Genomic DNA, 25,503 nt, shown 5'->3' on the forward strand with positions numbered 1-25,503 from the left:
CTGTGCGTTTCGAGGTTGTACTCCTAATATCAACGTTTCACTTTTCCACTGGATTTTACCCCTGAAGATAAACACATTTTTTCCACAGTAAATTTCCGTACGTCTTTGTGGTTGTTTATTATGCCATGATGAAACCAGTGAGAGACATTATGCTGAGGTGGTCTAAGAAGTTGGTGAAAAGGCTTGATTCCGTTTACAGTAATATATTACACTATGCCACTTCCATGTGCTGTCCCGTTTTCATACTTTCCAGGCGGCGACTCCAGATAAGTGACATGTTGCTGATAAAATATGTCAAACATGTGCTTTCTGTGGAAAAACCCAATAACTGATATTACAACAAAATTTAAGAAAGAAACATCAAGAATTAAACTTCAACAGAATAGTTTAATCTTTATTTTTTCCAACATGGATTCCATAAAGAATACAAGAGAACTCTGGAGAATTTTCGTTGAGTTTCGCTGCATGGTCATAATCATTGTCATCATCATCATCGTCATCATCATCATCGGTAATTCTAAGAATATTTCGTACACGAGAAACACAGCACTACCCAGAGGCATTGAGAGGATCACAAGACATACCATACACCACTAACAACAGATTATTTGAATAGCATATCAATAAGAGACAGAGAGAAAGGAGGGAGAGAAGAACAGCGAGAGAGAAGGACATGCCTGCAGAAGGCCCAACTCTCCCGAAATATAAAACCTTAATTTGCCAGAAACAGAGCTCTGCATTAAAAAGTGATTTTAATGTGAAGTTATATTATACGGAACCTGTGGGCACAGTGATGTCAATCCTATCATGCACTGAGACGTGGATTCTCACTACAACACATTTTACCTAGTATCCAAATAATGACGCAACACAAGCATTTACAGTCTAAGGAATGTGAAATTCCTAACAGGCTGATCACAAAATAGGCTGTATGCTACCAATTTAATAAATACAGTGTCATGATCATAGTATTCTTCAGTGTTTGAGACATAGTGTACTATATGGTCATAGTTACACAGTAAATCATATATAGATAATGGATTTTTTTCTGGGTGAAATCCCATAGTGTTTTCCAAAAATATTTAAATGCTAATTCTGCTCTTTTTACGCACTGTTTTTTGCATCATAAGTGATTTAGGCCAAGGCAGTTTTGAAGGATCAGAATGATGATTTTAATGTTTTTATAGTTGTACACTGCTATGATATCCATTAAATATTTTTATACATTTATGTAAATACTAATTATTTAACAGACGTGTGTGGTAAGGAATTTTTAACTGTCCATGCAATAGTTAAGGCTATAGACCAACCAACCTACCAACAGCAGAAGAGTACAGTATCTCAATATTGCAAATCCAGGTCTGATCTGGCATTCATAGCATTTAAAATGATACAAAATAGAAATATATTTATTACTACATACATTTAAAGTTTTTATGTACAAATTATCTATCCCAATTAACTATGCATGCGCTAGCTGTATTTCCTTTTTGAAGGAATCACACAGCAATGATACACATGCTATTGAAATAATAGACAACAGGATCTCTTATTAAATGCCTTCATAAATATATTTTATGTTAGGAATGTCAAACAACTGAAATAATTGGACCAGATTTCCTACTATGCTTTAGTCATGACCTATCATTTCAGTAAGTTGTGTACTGTTCCTTTATGAGAAAATTATTATTTTATGCAAATATTATTTTGCTGGTCACCCATGGTTCAAATACTGTCGTTATATTTAAAATTTATTTAAGCTATGATTTTGCCTGTGTGCATCTGTGTGTGTGTTCATGTGTCAGCAACACCTTTTGAATATAACGCTGATAATGTTTGTCTTGTACTCACACTATTAAAAGGAAAAACACGACATAAAAAAATTAAGAAAATGAATAAATCTGCATAGTAGTACTGTTTACTACACAGTTTTAAGAAAAGCATAATTGTAAAACATAATAGTATCTTACAGTACTAAAACAACAACAGTAGCAAATGTGAGATGTTACGACGTTTTCACCATTATTTTTGTATCTGCAGGCTGTTTTGTACATTTGATCTTTTGGTGTTTGCCTGCAACATAAACATTAATTTGATCTGAAGCTTTTTGATGGCATAAAGGCAAAGTCAATAAAAATCAACTGGTACATAAATTACACCTTGTCTTCTGATTCTCAGCTGCTTCAGTTACACTCATTCCTCCCGTTCCAATTTGAGATGCATTTTTCATTCCCTTTGACAGTTTTCCCTGGCACTTTAAGCAATCCCTATACACATGAAGGCGGTGAAATAAAAAAAAAACTAAAAAATACAAAAAAAAAAACCAAAAACAAGATAATATGTGAAAGTCATAAAGAAAACAAAGGACAAACTGACGGATATTACTATGTTAATGAGTTATGATTGTCATACACTTAGTTAGTGTATGGAGAAATTTTATATAGTATACTATAATTTTTACAGCACAGACAAATACATTCTTTTAGGTGCAGTGTTATTTTTATGTCAGTATTGTCTACTATTTAACTTTTTAAATCCTTAATATTTTAATGTTTTGGTATTATATTCAAGTTTTTAATGAACCTTTTTACACATCATATTGTTCATGTGAATACACCACAGCAGGACAAAGCACATGGACTCATCTTGTTTTGTTCTCCCCATCCCCTGTCTCTCACATCTCTATGTTTGGTCAACCCTCACCCCCCCGTTATGTCAATAAACAGATGCACACATACACAGATGGGGGGAGCGTGGCATTTTGGGTAGGGTTCAGGCACCACACTCCCCATATCACACTGTCAGCTCCTTCTGTGGAAAGAGAAAGGCGTAAAATGATGACTACAGAAGGCATGAGAACGATCACTTAATAAAGCAATCGAACGTGTGTAGGAGAGATTAACGAAGAGAATACAATTAGTCAGCCAAACAGGGAGGCCGATGAGAAAAGGGAGAGATACTACAATTTTAAATTCATATTCAGCACCTTTCAGAAGTTTAAAGCCTTAAATAACAGAATATATGTTGATGTTAGATTTCGTCTTAATTGTTCTGATGACGCTACAGATAATATATATGCATTAGTGTGCATTGCACAAAGTAGTTATTTACTAATGCAATTACATTTCTTAGCATATACAGATCTACAAACACACTAACATCTGACAGCTGTTGTGCAACATTTCTAAGAAATTCATAGTAATACAGTGCTAAAAATATAAAAAATGGCTAAAAACATCTGGTCCTTTCCTCATAACTGTCTCTCTGAAGCCTCCCCAGGCAGTGATTGCAGCCATTTTTTAATTTACGTCCAACGGTTCTGTTACGCCAGCATACGATCCCGATCCCTCCCCTACGCCGCGCTCGTACGCAAGCTGTCATGTCACTCACCAGCCTCCAGCCACTGCACTGTTGCCAGGCTCACATCTGGTTGGCAAAGGAGGTGGGCGCCCCCTGTTGGCCATAGCCTCCCTGGCTGTAGTCTGCGCCTTGATTGTAGCCCTGCTGGCTATAGTCGGGCTGGTAGCCTCCCTGGGAGCCAGCGTAGGGGTCCTGCTGGCCATAGCCGTCTTGGCCGTATCCTCCCGCCTGCTGGCCGTAGGACTCGGGGGCAGGCTGCTTCTCCTGCGCTGGGCGCTGGCGCATGAAGGGTGCGATAATGCCCGTCTCCTTGAACACAAACCAAAGGTTTCCTGCCCATAGGATCAGGTTGAGGAAACCAAACACCTGTGGAGTTAAAGTGAAATTTCAGTTTCTTTCACATTTAACTCTCTCACCAAAACCTAAATACACATTCTTCGGAATAGGCCAACGAGACATCCGTCCCGTTTCAATAACTGTTTGTCCTGAGGAGGGTCGCCGTGGTCCAGAGCCTATCCCAGAATCACTGGACAGCAGGCTGAGAGGGTATACAACCTGGCTGGGACACCAGTGCATTGCAGTGTAGCCACACACAAACACATGCACTGACCCATTCACACATTGTGGGCAATTTAGAGTCACCGATCCACGTGCACTTCGTGTGTTTGGACTGTGGGAGGAAACCAGAGCACCCGGACAAAACCCACACAAACACAGGGACAACATACAAACTCCACACAGACTGAGCCGGATTCAAACCCACGCTGGAACAGCCCAGGCGCTGTGAGACGCTGTAGAAAGAGGCTACACACTTTCAGGTGTCTACAACAGGTGTCTGTTTATTGCAATAATCTAAAAGATCAGAATAGCTGTTTTAAGACTAAAAATACAACAGTGGCCACTAGACTAAACACTATAGTGAGGTACGTTGAGGAAGACACTGAAAATATTCCTATTTTGCGCCATCACTCCATACAAAATTGGCTTGTGGCCACGGAACAGAACAGGGAAAAAGGCTGCGTTCTGGGTAAACCGAAGCACAAGAACTCACGACAGAGGTGTTGAGCCCGGACATCACAGGGTCGTGGACTTCACGGCAGCGGTTCTCCTCCTTCTCACAGGCAGAGAGGAGGGTGACAATGCGCTCGGGGTCAGTGGCTGTCTTCACGTCAGAGAGGCCCTTGGCCCAGGCGGCTGAGCTCACCAGCCACATGAACGTGAACACGCAGGTCACTCCAAAGTCCTGAGGGTCGAGGGAAACGGCACGAGCTTCAGACTGACCCTACGGCAGCACACGGGTCACGCTTTCACACAGAAACGCACCCGTTCTCGCTCCGGCGCGGTCCGGCACACATGCAATTCGTGCTGCCACTCACAAGGTGAGCAAAGAGTGACTCTAATTGTACGGGGCAAATAAGAAGTAACGTTTAATTCGCAGAAAAGGTAACGGGGCTCACAATCAAAGGTCCCTTGTTGTTCTCGCGGTACTTCTCAAAGAAGAAGATGTAGACAACCAGGGCGGCCATGGAGTACAGGAAGGCAAACACACCAATGGTGACAAAGAACTCCGCTGAGGATGAGTAGTCGCCCACGAGGAAGAGACGCTCTGGTTTTCCATTTTTGCAGGTCGGGGCATCAAAGTACACCTGGTGGAGCCTGCGAAGGAACACAATGAGTGACCGGAACCTGTGGAACATCCTTCACGCAGCCTAGGTCTGAGAGCACACACACGGGACCGCTGACCTGAATGGGTACTCAAACTCCACCTCGATGTTCAGGTCACTCTCAGTCCTGTTTTTACACTCCACGCTCATCTTGAACATCCCCGAGTAGCTGCCACACGTGGCGAATGCAAAGATGGCAAACACCTACAGTGACAGATTAGAGGAGATATTTCATGTTATTTTTTTTTTTTTTGGCAAGACCGAAGAAGGACGAAACAACTGAGTGCTCTGAGATCATGTTTCTGAGGCAGTACCTCTACAAGATACTATGTTAAAAATGATTGTTAAAAAAAAGGAGGGGGGGGGGGGGGGTCACATGCAGATCGAAGGAATACCACTCATGCTTTGGTTCGAAGAGTTTCAAGAAAGTGCAAGTGGCAGCTTTTAAAACTACAAACAATGCAAAAATTAATGTTTGGTCTTTGCAGCGTTAATTTATAGTGTCACAGGATACTAGATGTTGACCCAAGTAAATTTCATGTTTCATGTTTACCAACACTTTGACCAATACTGATTCTAGCAGGTACTACTGATACTACTCCTTACTGAATAAATCACAGAACAACAGTAAAATCTGAAAGCTTTGGAACACGGACAAACATACAGCAATATTATTTAAATGCAGTACAGTAAATAACAGGGAGTAATACAACGAAATAAGCCGAAAGACAGTTAAATGTATAAAAAGGGTAGCTCGCAGTGTAGTGTTTAGGGGCGAAGAAGAAAGAGCAGACCGCAAAAAATAATGGCTTTTATAATATCAAATAATTTACGGTTGCATTAACGTAGCAGATGCAGTCACCTGTAATGAAATTAGGACAAAAAAAGTTGAAGAGCAATGAAGATTCATTGTGTACCTGTGAATTAGAAATCTTTTTTATATCGTATCAACGTGTGCAGGGAAATCATAAAGCAATAACCCGTTGCACTCACATAAATCTGTTAGATTTACTCACAGAGATTAATTCATGCAGCCCACATCCGACTGAACTGAGAATCCATTTATTAATCTCAGCGAGGAGCTACGCCATCTGTCACTATGTACTGCTGGATCGACAGTACAGTTAAAGACTTCTACACACTATGTATGGACACCAGAAGACATGCATTAATTTGATTCCTGACAAAATCTAGAAAAAACTGCCAATCTAATGGATTTAACATGGAAAAAATACATATATAATGCATAAAATCATGACAAATATCACATTTAGTGTAATAAAAACAATTAACTTGTCAAATACAAAAAATCGTAATACAAAAAGGTTTTTTTCTAAAAATAATGGTAAAATACGAAGCTATGGTGTCGTAGTGAAAAAGCTGGATGCTTTTATCATTCGGGGATGTAGAAACCCACAGCCCAGCTCATTCTGGCAAAGGGCTGGGATTAACACATAATAATTAGTGCACCATCGAGGTACTGTGTGTAGGGAGGGGTGGACAGACTTGGCAGAACACATTTTCAACCCGTGAAATGCTTGCGGAGCATAATAACTGTGATGACAGCAAACATGTTTGAGCCTTGCCAAGATTAAAATGCATGGACAGATGTCAGTAAAGTACCACTGGATGAGAGGCGTAAGCCGCACAGCGCACCATGGCATGGAGGAATTGACTCACAAATATGCAAAATGTATACTTTTAATTACAGATTTTACTGTCACACATAATGGTATGTCTGGTTCAGGAAGTGGGCAGCCATAAGACAGCATCTGATGGGCAAACTTAGTTTTACTTGTGTTAGCCCATGTTTACTATGATTGACAAAGACCATTTAAGACCACTGATCTATACAGAGAATTGCATACAACCCCAAAGTGAAAAAAAAAGCCTACCAGGTGCCACCAAACGTGAAAAGTAAGGCTCCATAAACCCACACAAAATTTAAAATTCCAGTGACCAGAAAACCTTCTCAACTTTAGGTTTATTCATTTAGCTAACACTTTTCTCCAGAGTGACTTACAATTTTTTACCCATTTATACCACTGGGTATCTTTACTGGAGCAATTTAGGATAAGTACTTTGCTCAAGGGTACTACAGCTGGAGGAGGAATTTAAACCTGTGACCTTTGGGTTCAAAGGCAGCAACTCTTAGCAATTTACTGCCAGATGTCCCCAAAATACCTAATACTATTAATAACTTACATTTAGCTGACACTTTACCCAAAAACAACTTACAATGCTAAGCTACCTCAAACTATTGACTCATTTACAGCTGGGTAATTTTTTTAATGGAGCAATTCAGGGTAAGTTCCTTGGTCAAGGGTACTACAACTACAGGTGGAATTTGATCCTATGACCTTTGGCATCAAAGGCAGCAGTGCTGACCAGTACACCACCAGCTGCCTCTAACACTACTATTTTTTACAATAGAATTAAATACAGAAAAACATAGATATTGGGTATAATCAAGATGTTATTTTCAGATATTACAGTCATATGTGGGGTGGAGACCAGAACAGTGCAGGATCACAGACACCAGGCAGCAGGTTTGTCCAACAAAAGGGTTTCATTTACAAGCAAAGGCAAAAAAAACTGCAAAAAATTTAAATGTGCAGACAGAGCCCCAACCACAAAAAAAATAAATAAGAAAAAACCCGCAGAACACCAAACCTGTGTCCAGTCAAGGGAGTCATCCTACAACCTTCAAACAGTCCACAGAAAAAAGATCCCCTCAATGTCCCAGACCGGCTGCTCAAAAAGTCCTCCAAAACGGCAGCAGCTGGTCTTCATCAGTCTGCTGGGGTACTAGGGCAGGGATGGACCACTGAGAGCAAGATCCTGCACCCTACCCTGGGCTGTACTGCTCACATGTTGCAAATACTGTGCATTACTTGTTTTTCATAGACAGACAAAAGATATTTCTCAACAAGAAAAATGAATACATTGTTTTTGAAGAAAAGCTTTAACTTGAATAGAAAAATATCAATATTTTTCATTACACAAATGACATTTTTAGTGCAATATATAACTAACAAAATATTGATTTCCTCTGTTACAATAATTATGTGATAGTTTTGCTTGCCAAATATTTCTAATATTTATACATAAAAACCCCAACATGTTCACTGGTGTGCATGGATATTTGTAATTCTGGATTTAGTAGGTCTGGCTTTTTCACCCAGTATAAAGTTGGATGAAAATATTTTCATCTTTCCAATCTTAATAATAGCTTTATTAAGCTTAATAATAGTAATAAAAAAGGCCATGATTTCACCTGCAGCCTTACAGCAGAATGTAAACATGGGCAGTGTTATTATCGTTGCACTTGGTGTATAGGAATTGCTTTAATGACATATGGAATCTTGAAAAACACACACACAGTTATCTACTTTGTTTATCTTTTCTCAGCTATTGAAAAACAATTCATATTTAAAATCATTTACATGTCATTTATATTTCTGAGTCATGCTTGGTTACTCAGTACAGTACTTGATCTACATTCCCTACTGTCTTTGGTAATAGCTGCTTTCTGTGGGTGGAAGACACTTGCCAACAGTGTACAGTAGTTACCACACATGACAAACCGTAATTGAAGCCACATCTCCTTTTGTAGACTGAGGATGGACCTGGTGAAGATTCGTTAAGAAGAAATAAGCATCTAGTGCAGCCAGGTACCCCTAAGTGAGTATTTTAAGAGGCCTGGAATGAGGAAGAAATTAGTTTGGTATAAAATCCAAAAAAAACACAATCCAATAGAGACGCTGAAGTTACTGGTATCAAAAGTGTAACATTTTAAATATGTGTGATGAAATTTAGATTGAAACTTATGAATGAATATGGAATATGCTAATATGAATGAATTATGAAACAGTGAATTGGTTTTTGAAAGCAATATCCAGAACTTTGCCAGTATGTTAAAAATTACAATAGTATTCCATCAATTCTGTGTCTAACCCTAGTGATAACAAAGACTGATATCAGAGATGTAACAGAGTATGAAGGAAAAGACTGATATGGAAATTGCAACAAGAAACACCACTTTTAGGTACATGAAAGAGGGTGCCAGAGTAGTTACAGACGTAATCATATGCTTCTGCGAGGAGCATGATGCAAAGCTCGGATTTGATTTTCAGTGGAACGATGGTCCCTTAATGCTGGTTAAACTTGTGAGTACTTTACGTTTTAACTGCAAGTTTATTTCAGTAATCAACATGTTTGTTTATGCTGAAGGCTGAATCCCTAGTAGGGCTGGTGCTTCACAGTTCTTGGGCTGTAGGTTTGGATGTGGGTTCAGATCCAGCTCAGCCTGTGCAAAGTCTCCATGCTCCCTCCATGTTCGACGGGTTAATTAAAGCTCTCTACCTGCTTAAAGATATGTTACATGGCAAAAATGCTTTACATATCAGCAGAGCTATATCACAGTTTAAGGCATAAAACACAACGCAACAAAATTTTTCAAAGTTCTTTGTTATGTTGAATTTTGCATTGATCATGATTAGTTAAAGTTTACCAATTACAAAAATACCACTAGTTCTTCTAGACTGTCAGTTTTAGTTTGGTACTTTACAGCCATTGGAAGATTCTTGAAGGCACCAGAACACTCTAGAAAGTACCAAAACATTCTGGAAAGCATCAGATCCTATGAGGTACTGAAATATTTGGTGCTTGGAACCCCAAGCAAAAATTTGCCAAACATTGCTAATTTCAAGAATGTGGAATCATTTCTAAATCACTGCAATGCTCCGTGCTTCTTTGGGTTCCATGCCCCTTTGTCGCTGTGTTCCCTGGTTTGACCTCACGCTTATACCTTTGTGACCCTGAACCTGTTTCTTCCCCTTGGAAGACGACTGATGCTCAACTGACCCTTGCCTGGACCTTGACTACACACTTGCCTGTTTCCTTTGCTGGTGAACATAATGAGCCTGCACCTGAGTCTTTCACTTTCCCGAACCCCCCTGACCGTGACAGAAGGATCCGCCATCCTAGGAACACACGAGCAAACCCTGCAAAGGTTCGAGTCGACGCTTTACGGTGTGATCTTCGCCCTTCAGTCCCACGGTCTCATTTCAATTATGAAGGGTCCCACAGACACCCGGCCCACGGAAAGCCAGACAACACTACCTCCAGCTGTCCCGGCAACCATTCCACGCCTGGCCACCCCCGAACAGTATGATGATTCACTGGATAATTGTCAAGGGTTTCTCATGCAGTGTGAGCTGGTTTTTTTCTAGCGCTCCCCAAATCTACTGGTCAGATGAAGCTAAAATTGCTTACCTGGTGGCGCTGCTGACCGGCCCAGCGCGGCGCTGGGCAACAGTGGGCTGGCGCACCCCGACAAAGATAACCTACGCCATATTCCGCAAGGAATTCAAGGCGGTCTTTGACAATGCCTCTTGCCGCCCAAGCCACCAGCGACCATCTTCTGCGGATTCGGCAGGGCATACGCCCGGTGGCAGACTATGCACTGGAGTTTCGGACGCTGGCAGAAGGAAGTGGCTGGGATACTGTCTCAATCCTGATGTGTTTCTGGAACAGGCTCTAATTCTGCCTCTAAGCAGAGCTCGCTTATAGTGGGGAGGAGGAGGATTTCGACCATGTTGTTGAAACCACCATGGCAATAGTGAACCTCGCCCGCAAGAGAACCTTGCGGTGCAAGTGTGCGGCATCAGTGGCTGCTCTCCCAGAGAAAATCCCTGAGTCCATGCAAGTTAGGCAGAGCTGGCTAAACCCCAAGGAGAGGTGGCGCTGCCTTCAATGCCATTTGTGCCTTTACTGCGGCGCCCCTGGCCACCTCCGTGCTTCATGCTCACTGCGGCCCCCACGTGGGACCCTTCTGGACAAACAGGTCAGTCTCCTCTCACACACCCGACAACTTACTGTGCCAGTGACCATAGAGTGGCTGGAAAACCAGATTAATATTTGTGATGTAGTTGATTCAGGGGCAGCCGGGTGTTTTATGGACGCAGGATTTGCATGGGCTAATGATATCCTGGGAAGGGATTGTGACTTGACGTTAAGGGTTAGTACGCTGGATGGGCGTTGTGGATTCATGCACCAGGACTCTCCGTGTAACGGCTGGGGCATTCCATCAGGAAGACTTAGTGTTTTTCCTCATTTGCACCCCGGACATACCGGTGACACTGGGTTTCACATGGTTAGTGTGGCATGACCCGGTGTTTAAATTGAGCACTGGAAAACTTGTGTTCTGGGGAACACAATGCAAGCGTTGTTGTTTAGACCTTCCTTGTCAGGCCACCACAGTAGAGGGCATTGAGGGGGCTTCCCAGGCATATGAGGATCTTCAAGAGGTCTTCAGTAAGGCTCGCATGGTTGAGCTCCCCCCGCACCGGCCTTAAGACTGTGCAAGATACCTCTTGCCCGGGACCATGCCACCCCATGGCTGTGTTTACCCCCTGTCACTCCCAGAGCACAGGGCCATGAGGTATTACATAACCAAGGCGCCAAGCGTGGGGATCATCAGGCCATCCACGTCCCCTGCTTCTACCAGTTTCTTCTTTTTTGGAAAGAAAGATGGGGGATTACGTCTCTGCATTGACTATAGAGGCCTGAGTGCCATCATGGTTCGGTACCCACACCCACTTCCTTTGATCACCTCCGCTCTTGAAAGGGTCAATGGAGCCACTATTTTCACGAAGTTGGATCTTAGCAGTGCTTACAACCTTTTTCGCATTAGGAAGGGGGACGAGTGGAAGACTGTGTTCAGCACCTCCCTGGGCTACTAGAAATATCTGGTCATGCCATTCAGTCTGTCCAATGCTCCCTCTGTTTTCCAGGTGTTTGTAAACCGTATGCTCAGGGACCTGGCCAACGAGTGCGCCTATTAGTATATCTTGATGACATCTTAAACTTATCCTGGACCAAGGAACGGTATGTGCAATAGTTGAGGACGGCATTGCAACGGCTATATCAGAACTGGCTCTTTGTCAAGGGGGAAAAATGTCAATTCCACCAGCCTCAGGTGTCTTTCTTGGGCTACATTATTGGCAAGGAGGGCGTAGCTATGGACCCCGAAAAGGTCTGCACAGTATTAGACTGGCCCAGGCCCCCCACCGTGAAATCAATTTCGAGGTTCCTGGGTTTTGCTCATTTCTACTGTCGGTTCATCAGTGGCTTTAGTACGATTGCCGCCCCTCTCACAGCCCTCACCGTAAGCAGGGGACCCCAATTGAACTGGACCAACGCTGCCGACCATGCCTTCCGAGACCTCCAGGCCAAGTTCGCCACGGTCCCAGTGCTAAAACACCCTGACCCCTCCTTACCATTCGTGGTTGAGGTGGATGCCTCACTCGTTGGGGTTGGAGCAGTTCTATCCCAATGGCAGGGAACCCCGCCAAAACTCTACCCCTGCGCATATTTCTCCCGCAAGCTTTCACCAGCGTAGCACAACTATGACATCAAACCGGGAGCTGTTGGCCATTAAGTTGGCGCTGGAGGAGTGGACGCACTTGCCAGAGGGCACTGCACATCCCTTCCTGGTGCTAACCGACCACCGGAACTTTGAGTACCTGCAAAAAGCCTGCAGACTGAACCCTTGCCAAGCCCATATGGGTACTATTCTTTACTCGATTTCAGTTTACCGTATCCTACTGGGCCGGGTCTAAGAACACAAAGGAGAACGCCCTGTCCTGCATACAGGACCCTGAACCCATATCCGAGAACCCAGAACGGATTCTGCCCGAGCAATGCGTGGTCATCCCCGTCCAATGGCAGTTGTTCTGTGAGCTATGGGAAGCCCAAGCAGCTGAAGCAGGCCCTGTGGGCAAGGAGTACGTGCCAATGAACATGTGTGCCTCCCTCCTTAGTTGGGCCCACGATGCGCCAGCAGCTGGACACCTGGGCATCCAGAGGACCCTATCCCTCCTGCAGGGGTGATTTTGGTGGCCTTCCATGGCCAACGACGTCCAGGAGTATGTTGAAGTCTGCACCATATGCTCTCAAACCCGGACCCCGACGTTAAAGCCTGCCAGTAAGTTGGAGACATTTCCTATCCCTTCCCATCCTTGGTTCCATGTGGCAGTAGATATCCTAGATGATTTACCTCCGTTCAAGGGTAATACCATGATACTTACCTTGGTGGATTGTTTCTCCAAGTTCTGTCACCTGATCATGCTCCCCAAGCTACCAACTGCCTTGGAAATGGCAGAAGCGTTGTTTCAACAGGTGTTCTGGCTGTTTGGACTCTCAGAAGACACTGTGTCAGACAGAGGGCCCCAGTTTTCTTCCCTGCTATGGAAGACCTTCTGGGACAGGTTGCAGGTCAAAGTGAGCCTGACGTCTGGGTAACTAGCCAATGGGAAGGTGGAATGCTCAAGCAGGACATCTCCAGGTATCTCCAGACCTATTGTACTCACAGGCAACATCAGTGGGCCTGGTTCCTGCCCTGGGCGGAGTATTTCCACAATGCTCTTTCTCACACCTCCATGGGCTTGTTGCCATTTCAGTGTGTATTGGGCTATCAACATGTCTTCTTTCCCTGGCACACCCCTTCTAGCCAAATACCAGCTGTGGATGACTGGTTCCAGAACAGTAGCAAGACATGGTGTCTCATCCAGATACACCTCCAAGAGAGCACAGAGAGATACAAACAGCAGGCAGACCGTCACCGACAAACTCTGTCATTCATGCCTGGACAAGAGGTTTGGCTCTCCACCCGGGCCTTAAAGTTGCAGTTGCCCTTGAAGAAGCTCAGCCCTTGGTACATCGATCTCTACGAGGTACTCCACCGGATGACTCTGGTTATGTACCAGCCCCAGCTGCCTCCATGAATGCACGTGTACCCAACCTTTCACATCTCTCTGTTGAAGCCATACGGAACCTCTATGCTCCAGCCTGCAAGCGCCGATATGCCTCCTCCGCTGGCGCAGGTAGACAGCGGGCCCGCCTACACCATCTGGGCATTGTTGGATTCTCGGCAGCAGAACGGGTGGCTGCATTACCTCGTTGACTGGGAGGGCTACGGACCAGAGGAGCAATCATGGGTGACATCCTGGACCCTTCACTGGTTGCTGACTTCCACAGGGACCACCCGTACCAGCTGGCACCTCACCCCCAGGGCTGCCCCCCTTTGTGGCGTAGAGCAACTGGGGCTGCCTGTGGGGAGGGTACTGTCACGCCCCCTCCATCAGCACATTGACAACACCTGTGCCAAATCGAAGGAACAACGTATAAAGGGAAGACCCGACAGCTCCCCTGAGGCGGATCCTCATTTCTGAGTCACCGAAACGCTCTGTGCTTCTTTGGTTTCCATGCCTCTTTGTCGCTGTGTTCCCTGGTTTGACCTCACACTTGTACCTTCTTGACTCTGAGCCTGTTTTTTCCCCTTAGAAGATGACTGACGTTCAACCGACCCTCACCTGGACCTCGACTACACACTTCCCTGTCCCCTTTGCTGGTGAACATAACGAGCCTGCACCTGAGTCCTTCACTCTCCCAAACTCCTCCACCCATGACAGGAATATTTTTGTAAAAACTGACATATAGTATGAACTAATGCCAAAAAGTATGCTTAATCTAACCAAACTGAATGGAAAATGCAAGAAACATTGACATAATAAAATCTGTTACATTGCGTTATTTGTCTAGACAATAAGTGGAGAAACTGACTGAAGAAGAAGTATAATTTCCACACTAAAAGCAACTCTTCTCAGTTTACAGTCAAGTCACCAGTGAATTACATAATAAACTGTAGGTGTTTTTAACACTCTCTTCTACACTTGTCATGGATATGGAAAAAAGAATTTCTTTGTACTTCCTGTCTTGAAATGTAGGCTTTTAAGATTACGGATTTATGTTGCCATTCACTTAAGGTGAGCTGGAGCATTGCATAGGATTTTTAATTTGAACATATTATACTGAATCTTGGAAAACAGCCATTTATGCAAGCATTAATTTAATATATACCATTTCATTGATGGTTGCGTCTGACACAGACTTATGAATCATATTTTGAGTTGTGCACTTCCCAAAGTATGTATATGAGATCAACAGTAATATTATTAACTATGATTATGCAATCCTACAAAGTTTGACAGACTATATAATTTTTATTATCACGTCTTTTAATTCTCAAAAATGTTTGCTCAATGGATTGAATAAATCTCAGAGTCAAATACAGAAAGTAAAATTCCTTCTCAAATCTATTGTGACAAGTTTAAAATCTTGTCTTTCAAATACTGGCAGATCTCAGTTTTAGATTTAGTAGCACAGATCTGGACTTGAGGATTAGTGTGAATGAAGTTTCAGTAATTTTACCAGCAAGAATACCAACTGAAATGACACAGGTAACTGGCTCCCACAGAGGTATTGAAATGTATAATATAAAATATAAACATGCTTAACAAAGTTTAAAAATAGATTTACGGGGACCATTGTGAAATGATATTTAAGAGAATTCTGAATCATTACCACATACTACTGTAATTAGGTTGCTCTCACTGTTATTACTTTACAGTATAATGAATATAACATCTAACACATCTCCAACATATTATAAACTAAAGCCTGGCTTTGTTTTCCATGTGAAAATATTTTGGAATGCATTACGGGTTACTATTCTCAAGGTACATAATTACATATATAAATAACTTGACTTTTTATGGGCGGTGGCGGAGTGGGTTGGACCGCAGTCCTGCTCTCCGGTGGGTCTGGGGTTCGAGTCCCGCTTGGGGTGCCCTGCAACGGCCCGGCATCCCGTCCTGGGTGTGTCCCCTCCCCCTCTGGCCTTACGCCCTGTGTTACCGGGTAGGCTCCGGTTCCCCGCGACCCCGTATGGAACAAGCAGCTCTGAGGATGGATGGATGGATGGATGGACTTTTTATGGCAGACAAGAACTACTCTTCACTACTGCCCACTGCTCACTAAGGAAAATTAATGCATTTATTTAAAAAAATAATGAGTATATGAGAACTAGTAGGGGGTGCGGTGGTGCAGTGGGTTGGACTGGGTCCTGCTCTCTGGTGGGTCTGGGGTTCGAGTCCTGCTTGGGGTGTCTTGTGACAAACTGGCGTCCTGTCCTGGGTGTGTCCCCTCCCCCTCCAGCCTTACACCCTGTGTTGCCGGGTTAAGTTCCGGCTCCCTGTGACCCCCGTATGGGACAAGCGGTTCAGACAATGTGTGAGAAATAGTATGCTGTGAATTCATGGACTAAATGTCTCCTATAGGAGTGTAAAATTAGCTATAGTACAAGGTGATAATATTTATATAATAGAAGTCATATTAAAGGGTGACAAGAGCATAAATCTAACTCTGCAAAGATTGTAATGACTCTATAGCTGTAATTGTCATAAAAATGATAGTCAGTTTGGCTCCAATAGCCAATAGCAAAGCCTGAAGAGTGGAGAAAGAATAAGGAGGCTGAAGAACAGAGCACAAATCACAGGGAGGAATGTAGAGCAGTGTGAAGTGAGAGAGAGACAGGTCTCTGGAGTTAGAAGATAAAGATAACCAAACAGTTTGCATCAGTGACTCATGACCTGCCTTGTTATTCTAATGTAAACGCCTTTTGCATAGGAAAGGAAAGGTTGGTGCGCTGTTGTGTGGGTCTTCATGTCTCACTGATGGCACTGCCATCTGTTAAGACTCAACCTTGGCAGCTCGGTGCTCTTCAGCGTACCCAACTCCTGTATGAGTCATAGATCCTAGCCACAAACATCCTTGCCTTCCAAAACAACCACACACAGGTGGATGCAGCACGTTATCAACAGAGCAAAATATAGCACTGAAGCCCTTATCTTAAGAATTGTACTGTTTTCCTCTCCAATGTTTATGTTTAATACATGTAACAATGTATCTATCAATCAAATTAAACTACATGTTTAATACAATACCATCTTAATCCAGTTTTTTAATGGACATGTGAAAGTAATAAATAGTAAATGCATATTCACAGCTCAACAATCTGCAAAATAAAAAATACAACCTGAATGCAAGTCAAACAAGTCTAGGAAAATAGAAAATACAGGGTCTTTCAATATACCTTTTAAGCATTTGAGAATTTTAACATTGAAAGTAGACACATATCTCCAAAAATTGAGCAATAATTAAATATTTAACCTATTGCTATTTTAATAGTGTATTGTGTTTATTTTTTTCAAGCAGTTAATAGTGTGAAACCAAAACGAACCCCCGTCTCATTTTGTCGCTTTATTTGATTACTATTGTACCATTTTTAAATTTATTCATTTAGCAGATGCTGTCCTGCAAAGCAACCTACAACTTAAATAAAAATATATTTTACAGCAAGGAAAGACCAGACATGTGATTGTCAAAGCACAGTAAGTTTATCTAAAACCAGTTTGTGCTGGCATGCATAACACAAGTAGTCGCATGTAAAATTGAATCTGAAAGGAAATATACAATGGTGATTGTAATAATGTGATGCAAATTTCTATAAATTTGAGTCTGAAAGAGATTGTTTTTGAGGACCTTCTTAAATGCTGAATGCTGGCGCTCATTCCTCTACATCAGAAGGAACTGAGAACCTATAGACTTCTTATTTTGGACTTTTTTGAGTGTGAGTCCATGAAACAGCCTGAGGTGGAGGAGCACAGCAATCTTGCTGAGGTTGTAGGGAATAATCAGCCCCTATAACTACCAGGGTACAGATCCTTTGACCATCATGTAGTCCGTAACGAGAGTCTTCAACTTGATACCAAGCAGCTACGGTCAGCCAGTGGAGAGAGATGAGGAGGAGAGATAGATGGGAATGGCAGGTCTAACATAACTCATGCAGCAGCATTCTGGATCAACTAGGGAGGTCTGATGGTAAAAATTGGAAGACTAGACAGGAGGGAGCTACAGTCATCCAGATGGGATGTCACTATGAGCTGGACCAGAAGCTGCGTAGTTTGTTGTGAGATAAGGGCAAATCCTGCAGGTGTTATAAAGGAGGTATCTGCTGGATCAAATTATGACTTTAACGTGTTGGAAGAAGCAGAGACTTGGGTCGATCGTTACTCACAGGCTTTTGACTGATGAAGAGGATGATATGACTGTGTCTAGTTAGAGAAAGTGCTCCCAATAGACGGCTGGGAGGTGAAGGATCTCAGTCTTAGAGAGACTATATTGCAAATTGTGGTCAGTCATCCAAGTAGAAATGGCAAAGAAGGAAACTAATAGGCTCCAATATTGTGCACATATTTCGTATTTCTTGTTAACAAATGGGAAAAGCTATAGATGACCATTTCGCATTTCTGAGTAAGTTGTTTTTAACTTTGAGATGTACATCACTTTGGAGGAAAATGTCTGCTAAAAGAATAAACTGAGTGCAGCAAATAAGCTCAACAGGCAGAGGACAAATATGACCCATGTGGTTGCTGGTTTAATGTTCTCAACAATAAAGTGATTTCAAGTGTTTCATTTATTTTTAGATAATTCAGGTTAAGCCAAATATTAATTTGCACAAGCTGAGCTTAGGGGTAGCAGTGTGTGCAGTACTGAACTAAGAGGGAAACATGCCCACACAAGGTGGTACAGTGGACTGTCTTGCAGGAAATCAATGAAAAAATATGACCCACCATGCAAATTCATAAATGTGAAGTCAGGTTAGGATCCAGCTTGTATTCATAATTTTTTATGAAAAAAGGCAGCACTTTAGTGGTCACTAATACATTTAATGATAAATAGTGTTATCCTGTAGTTCTATTATTAATGTACAAGGGATATATAATTACCAAAACTGCAGGTTAGTCTGGCATCTGAATATCAAAGGAGACAAAAAATAATCCTGAAACTGTTGTTTTAGGAGCATCTGATAGGGTACTGGTTAGAGCTGCTGCTTTTAGATCTGAAAGCTGGCAATTCAACTCTCACCTGCAGGTACAGTACCCTTGAGCAAGGTACTTACCCTAAGATGTTCCAGTAAAAATTTCCCAGCTGTATAAATGGGGAAGTTGTAGGTACCTTAACACTGTAAGTCACTTTACAAAAAAGTGCCAAACATATGAATAATTGTAAAATGTAATGCAGAGCAGTGAGAAATAATATTGAAATTTCAAGAAAACCAACCAAAACAAATAAAACAAATGCTTAGTTCTTTTTCTTGTCTTTTTAATTATACGTACATATTTCAAATTTAAACAAAAAATGCCGGCTTTTAGATTTGTCGACTGTTCCTTTTCCTTGAGCTGTGCACTGAGGTAAACATCTGGGTCACATCTGGTTCACAACACTGATGTTCCACCAAATGTGCTGTTCTTATATAAATCAAAATGCTTGCAATACCCTGCAGACCCCGGAATCCTTATTTCATAGCATCTCGACAGGACCATTGCCTCCAATCTCTGCTCCCCCGATGGGTCATGGCCTTCATTGAAAGACTCATCTCTTTTTCTACTTATGTAATCTAAATAAATAGAGTATATAGAAATGCTGATAGAAAGAGGGGCATCCAATTTTTCTAGTTCCCAAATGCGTAAGTTGAATGCCTGTATAAAAAAATCAGTCAGAGACAATCAAATTTATTATGTGGGGAATAATGTTAGGTTGTTTATTGACACAGACATTTATTTGCTAAACTGTAGGAATAGCTGAGGAATATGAAACTATCAAACTGATTATTTGCTGACTTTGGAACTCCATTTTGAATTTCAATCTGCAAAAGATCTATGATGCTTTAAAGTGGCAGGACAATATGATAGCAATTGTTTCTTGAAACAATTAAAAGTAACACATAATATGAACAAAAGATGAATTCTAAGTTTAAATGTTGGTCTGAAAGTGTTTTTTTTTTTACTGTTTTAAGGTCGGGGGGGACGTGGCGGAGCAGCGGAGCAGCAGGTTTGACCAGGTTCTGCTCTCCGGTGAGTCTGGGTTTCAAGTCCCGCTTGGGGTGCCTTGCGACGGGCTGGTGTCCCGTCCTGGGTGTGTCCCCTCCCCCTGCAGCCTTGCCCCCTGTGTTGCCGGGTTAGGCTCTGGTTTGCTGCGACCCCGCTTGGCACAAGCGGTTTCAGTGTGTGTGTGTGTGTGTGTGTGTGTGTGATGGTACAAGTTTCTTACATTATTAACCTGGCTCTATATTCCACCAGTGTACAATGTTCTGCTTACAGTACCATTGTATTACACTATTTCAAAGTAAGTGATGCCTTGCACAGTGAAGTAGATTAAACAAATGAAAACACACCACCTCACTACACTGTCAGCCTAGCTTTACCATCCCCATATGAGTAAAAATATTAGCATTGCTATTTCTTATGTAGTACTATTAACATTGTACTGTAACTAATGCTGTCAGAGTGAAATAGCGCAGATTGAAAATTTAAGAATATCTAATTTCAAAGAACATCTAAGTATGCAAAATAGCATGCTTAAAAATTATATTCACATATACAGTGTAAGACAAAATCTGATACTGAAGAATGCAAAACTGTGCTTTCATTTAGCTTCCTTCATGTATCTGAAATCCCTCATGACATTTCAGTGTAGGCCATATTTGTCTTTTGAGAAATTCCAGAACTAGTGGGCCTGATAATAGAATTATTGTTGAGATCTGTGGGAGCCTTTGGACTTGTACAAAGCCACCAGTTGTAGATCTGTAATTGCTGTTACCCTCTGAGGGGCAAGAAATAGGCTGTTGCTCAATATGCAACATCTGGCCATTCTGTAATTTACCAGACAGCTCCATAATGATACAGCTAAAATTTTTAAACGGGTCCTGTCCCCAGCTGAAATGAGGATTAAAATGTCTTCCGCATAAACGTAACAATGCTCATTCCGCGAGAAAGACAACCCCTGCAGCGACGAATGGTGGCAACAGCATCATGTTGTGCAGCTGCTTTTCATCATAAGTGAAAGAGACTGAAGATTAAAAAGGAGTGTAGTAATGTACAGAGATCTGCTGCAAGGGAACCTGTTTCAGTCTGCTAGAATTCACCTTTCAGCAAGACAGTGATCAAAAGCACAGGGCCAAAGCAACGTTAGAACAGCTCCAGAATAAAAAGGTTAACGTCCTTGTGTGGCCCGATGTCCTGACCTCAACTCCATCAAGAATCGGTGGCATAATTCCAATACTGCAGTGAAGCAGTGCTGTCCAAGAAAACTGAATGAGTTGGAGCAAGTCTTACTAGAGCAGTGGGTGAATCTCATTCTTATCCAGTGTACAAAGCTGGAAAAAAACCTTCCCTAACAGACTGACAGCTCTGCATGATATTCTATCGAAAGGTGACTCTGCAAAATATTAATATGTGGGGTATGAATAATTACACTAAAGGTGTGTAACAGTTTCTGACTTTGTTAACTAGGCCTACTGGAAGTTCAGTAGATCTTGCACACTTGAAGCATCCTCAAACCCATCCCCTCTGTGACACGAGGACTTACCCATTCCAGAATCTTTATGAAGCCCAGAGGAACCTTGAGAATTCTAAACTGGCCAGTGGCAACCAACTGTCAACACAAAAATGAATAATTAGGCTTAATATGAAGTTACATATGATAAAAGGCTTAATGTAGAAGTTGCAGCATTAAGTTACATGTTACAGCCGTAATAAGATGTTCATACTGTAACTTTTACATTTGTAGCTCATACAAATTTGAGTAAAAACAAAGTTTAATATGATCATAAACGGTCACAATATCAGCATAATTTCTCTCAATGTCAAAATACCCATCCCTGGAGGCCCTATTAAACACATTTCTTTTCAAAAAAGTATTGGATTGCTCTTATTATTTGTAGTATTTGAAAGCTCGACTTAACAATAAGTAATTTGTATTATAGGTTTTATAACTGTTGTTGGTTGGACTCAATTATTTCAGCGTGCAAAAGGCTGAACTGCTCATTTTCGTTTCCAAAGCCCATGTTTCATGAAATTTTAACACACTCTATCCAAAAAGACTGACAGACAATGGAAGGGTCGTCACAGCAGGAGATTACAAATATTCTCATGGATTGTGAGAAAACATAATCATTGCTGTGTCAAAATAACACTGAATATAATACAATCCTGTCAAACGGACAATGCTTCCAGACAAAAGAGATTACAAAAGATACTTCTTCTTTTACGTTATGAACATTTCACCGAATTTTAACTGCTAATCTTAATTAGAAGTAAGCATTAAGCAAATTAATAATTTTTAATTAAAATACCTGTAGCTACACAGCATTTTTGACAAGAACTCTTTGCAAAATACAAAGCATTGCAAACGGTGGCACAGCAAGTAGCACTGGTGTCTCACAGCACCTGGGTGGTGCAAGAGAATGTGGGTTTGCTCCCCACTCAGTCTGTGTGGAGTTTGCATGTTCTCCCCATGTCTGTGGGGGTTTCCTCTGGGTGCTCTGGTTTCCTCCCACAGTCCAAAGACATGCTGTTCAGGTTCACCCATAGTGTGTGAGTGACAGAGAGAGAGAGTGTGTATGTTCCACTGATGTATGGATGAGTGACCCAGTGTATGTAGTGTATCAGGCAGTGTAAGTAACCTTGGGGAATAAGGTGTGTGGGCTGGTAACACTACATAGTATCCATTGTAAGTCACTTTGGAGAAAAGCATCTGCTAAATAAATGGTTTGGGTTGGTTTTTTGATAGTCGTTTTTTTCCTTTGTCACATCAAAGTATCCTGTAATGATACACTGGATTTTGTACATGAATGATTTCCCATTTAATCTCAGAAAATGATTCAACAGAAGTACAGTAAAGCTTTGGAACATACATACTGTATATTTTAATGACAATACAGCATGCATAGGGCAAACAATATTTCATTTGTACTTTTTACAGTACATAATTTATATTACAGTAAAAAATTATACTGTGACTAGCTAAAATATTGCAGCACAATTCATTACTGAACAATGAAAATAAATTAATAAGAACATTCATGATATATTTGATCGTTGTATTTATTTTCTTCGTTGCGGGCATAAAATTGCAAGACGTTTTTTCAGCTAGAATTGCAATATCCACTGACAGTTTCTCATGTAATATGAGGTGGCTGAGTTCAGACAGTTGGGCAGATGATGGTTAAAAACTTGAAATTAAACTAAAACGAGGACGTCCTCGCTTTATTTAGCTGGCGCCTTTGGCAAATCGCACATAATGAACTCTCTACACTGATTTACTCCAGTTTGTACAGCAGGGTATGAATGATTCAATCTCAGCGTACCAATTCAGGGTAACTTAGTACCTCGGTCGAGGAGGAGGGTTAGGATAGGATACCACAGGGGGAGGGGGAGTCAAACCCACAACCTTCAGAGTGGCTGCCGCCCCGCCTCCGTCTCTGTCTCCTCCTAGCACTGACTGCTGTAGGAGAGTCAGAGAAACTGAAAAGGGTCCGAGTACGGAGCGTAACGCGCTAGCGAGCCGCTCACAGCGCCTAGTGGAGCGCAGCGCGACTCCGGTCGGACGGCTGAATCACACCGATGCAACTCCGTCTGACAGGCTGAGTCATTTAAAGTGACAGTAACTCGGAATAAACCCGAGCGCTGAGCTGCGCTTTATCAGTCCTTCCATTCGAACATAATTATAAGACGTACGCCGGGCCGAGTCGGCTTATTTAAATGCTTCGAACGCCCATCCGATAAACCAGGCAGGTCGCACAGACACAGGTGTGTGATGCTCCTGCAAAAACCCGCGCGCCCCTTTTCGCTCTGCGCACGTGCAGCGCCGCTCAGACGTGCAGCTACTGCTACGTGTACGTGTGCATATTCATATGCGCGCGCGCTCGTTAGTGCGATGTGTGTTTTTTGAGTACGACGACGAAGCTTTGTCACGTGCCGAGGTGCGGTGCGGCGCGGCGCGGTGACACACGGAGAGCCCGGAGGAACGCCCTGAATCTGAGAGCCCCCCAGCCGTCATTTCGGAAAGAAAACACAGTGCGACCCCCCACCCTTCTCACCCAGCCCATTGCGCGAACACACACACACGTACACGTTCGAGTACACGTACACGATACATAACCCAACATCGGTGTATAACATCTGCATTATTATTATTATTCGGTAACCAGAGGCAACATGATGAAGGAGGGTATTATCAACAGAGCTATTCAGCGCAGCATCAATCCAGGAATACACCTCCCATCCTCATGCTGAGAATAATAATAATAATAATAATAATCATAAACAATCCAGGCGAACTATATATATTACTATTCATAAATATAAACACTGCGATTAATAAACATAAATAGTACCCAGGACAGGCGAGTACCTGGCTGGTGTTTTTAAAGGAATCGTGAAACGCGAGCTTAAATGCTGGCCCATTGACATTGTTTTTATGCCTTTTTTTAAATTAATTTTATCATCTCTCATGATGATGTAGATTGCAGGATATATTTATGGCCTATCGCGTTACCGTCATAACTGATATTATAAATGCGACGCTGCTGTGCTCTCTCTTTCTCCGTTTTCTCTGTACCGAGCAAAAATGGTATCCTGTCTGTTAGGAATTTTACTAGGATAAAAATAGCATAACTGCCAGTTCAGACCACCGCGTCTGTTTTCACCATGCAAAGCTACATTTTCATCACATATAAGACTTAATATTTAGTAGTATGTTTCATGAATTAGCCCACGGTTATAATGAAGCAAACATCGTGCCCAGCGAAATATATCTATTAAGCTGTAGATGATAACACCACCCCACATAAAATAAATATCCGTATTGCGATTTTATCAGAGCCATACCTGGTTTACAATATCCATCTTCGCCGCCCGCTCGGAGATAAGACGATCGGCAGAGTGGAGGGAGGTAGGACCGTGTCCGGAAGAGCCTGCGGGGGGTGGCATACGCAGCCGGTAAGAGCGATGTTGCGTCACGAGCTGTTCGAGGGCGTTCGCGACGAAAGAGACGGCGCTTGGAGCCGAACGCGCTCGCGCTTCCGGAACGTGCAGCACAGAAATGTCATGACAACAGAGACAGTAAGGAACATGGTTGTTGTGGAGCCCTGGGGGCAACACGACGAAGAAAATTCCAGATAGGGAGTTCCTGGCCAGCAAGGGGTGCTTTGCAAAGGGCCAGATCAATTCCAAAGTAATCAATGCCATACTTTTTGGTATTGATTAGGTCTAGTATCCATAAGTATTGATTACTATGATTACATATAACCAAGTTTGGGATTTTTATACCCTGCATTTTTTTTTTTCTAAGTGCCTTTCTGGTGAAAACAGGTTATGATGCAGCCAGAAGTGGGCCCCCCTTCAGCGCACAGTGGCTACCATAGAGGTTCACCCCCTCCCCATAACGCACGGTGTCTGAACAGCCGTGCCCTGCGATCGCCGGCCCCCACATGCTCTCGCTGTACCCCGGTGCGGTACTGCTCAGTACAGCATATAATATCACTTAGGCCAGCAACTGAACTTCAACACATGGAGTGATATTATAACTGCTGGTAGCATAGTGGTTAGCACTGCTGCCTTTGGACCCAAGGATCATGGGTTCAAATCCCCTCTCCAGCTGTAGTACCCTTGAGGAAGGTACTTACCTTAAATTGTCCCAGTAGACTTAGCAAGCTGTGTAAGTAATTGTA

At 42.4% G+C, this 25,503-nt stretch overlaps 1 protein-coding gene across 1 annotated transcript; it reads right to left on the minus strand.

Moving 5' to 3' along the window:
* Window positions 1-1,787: 1,787 nt before the first annotated feature.
* Window positions 1,788-24,754, minus strand: LOC108934837 (synaptophysin-like). The gene is made up of 7 exons (XM_018752987.2): window positions 24,662-24,754; window positions 21,360-21,425; window positions 5,104-5,228; window positions 4,818-5,016; window positions 4,412-4,603; window positions 3,391-3,726; window positions 1,788-2,811 (listed from the first exon to the last, which is right to left on the minus strand). Exons 1-6 carry the CDS (start codon window positions 24,677-24,679, stop codon window positions 3,421-3,423), a joined length of 906 nt encoding a protein of 301 aa, XP_018608503.1. The 5' UTR covers window positions 24,680-24,754; the 3' UTR covers window positions 1,788-2,811; window positions 3,391-3,420.
* Between the last annotated feature and the right edge of the window lie 749 nt (window positions 24,755-25,503).

The sequence above is a fragment of the Scleropages formosus genome, chromosome 1 (genome assembly GCF_900964775.1).
Source record: "Scleropages formosus chromosome 1, fSclFor1.1, whole genome shotgun sequence".
Taxonomy (NCBI): domain Eukaryota; kingdom Metazoa; phylum Chordata; class Actinopteri; order Osteoglossiformes; family Osteoglossidae; genus Scleropages; species Scleropages formosus.

Excerpts from the sequence above, each read along its gene's own strand:
- LOC108934837 (XM_018752987.2), bottom strand. Across the intron at positions 4,604-4,817 it reads ACAACAAGGGACCTTTGATT|GACTTTGGAGTGACCTGCGT; the intron begins GTGAGCCCCGTT and ends CTCGACCCTCAG. Across the intron at positions 3,727-4,411 it reads CCGGGCTCAACACCTCTGTC|GTGTTTGGTTTCCTCAACCT; the intron begins GTGAGTTCTTGT and ends TTAACTCCACAG.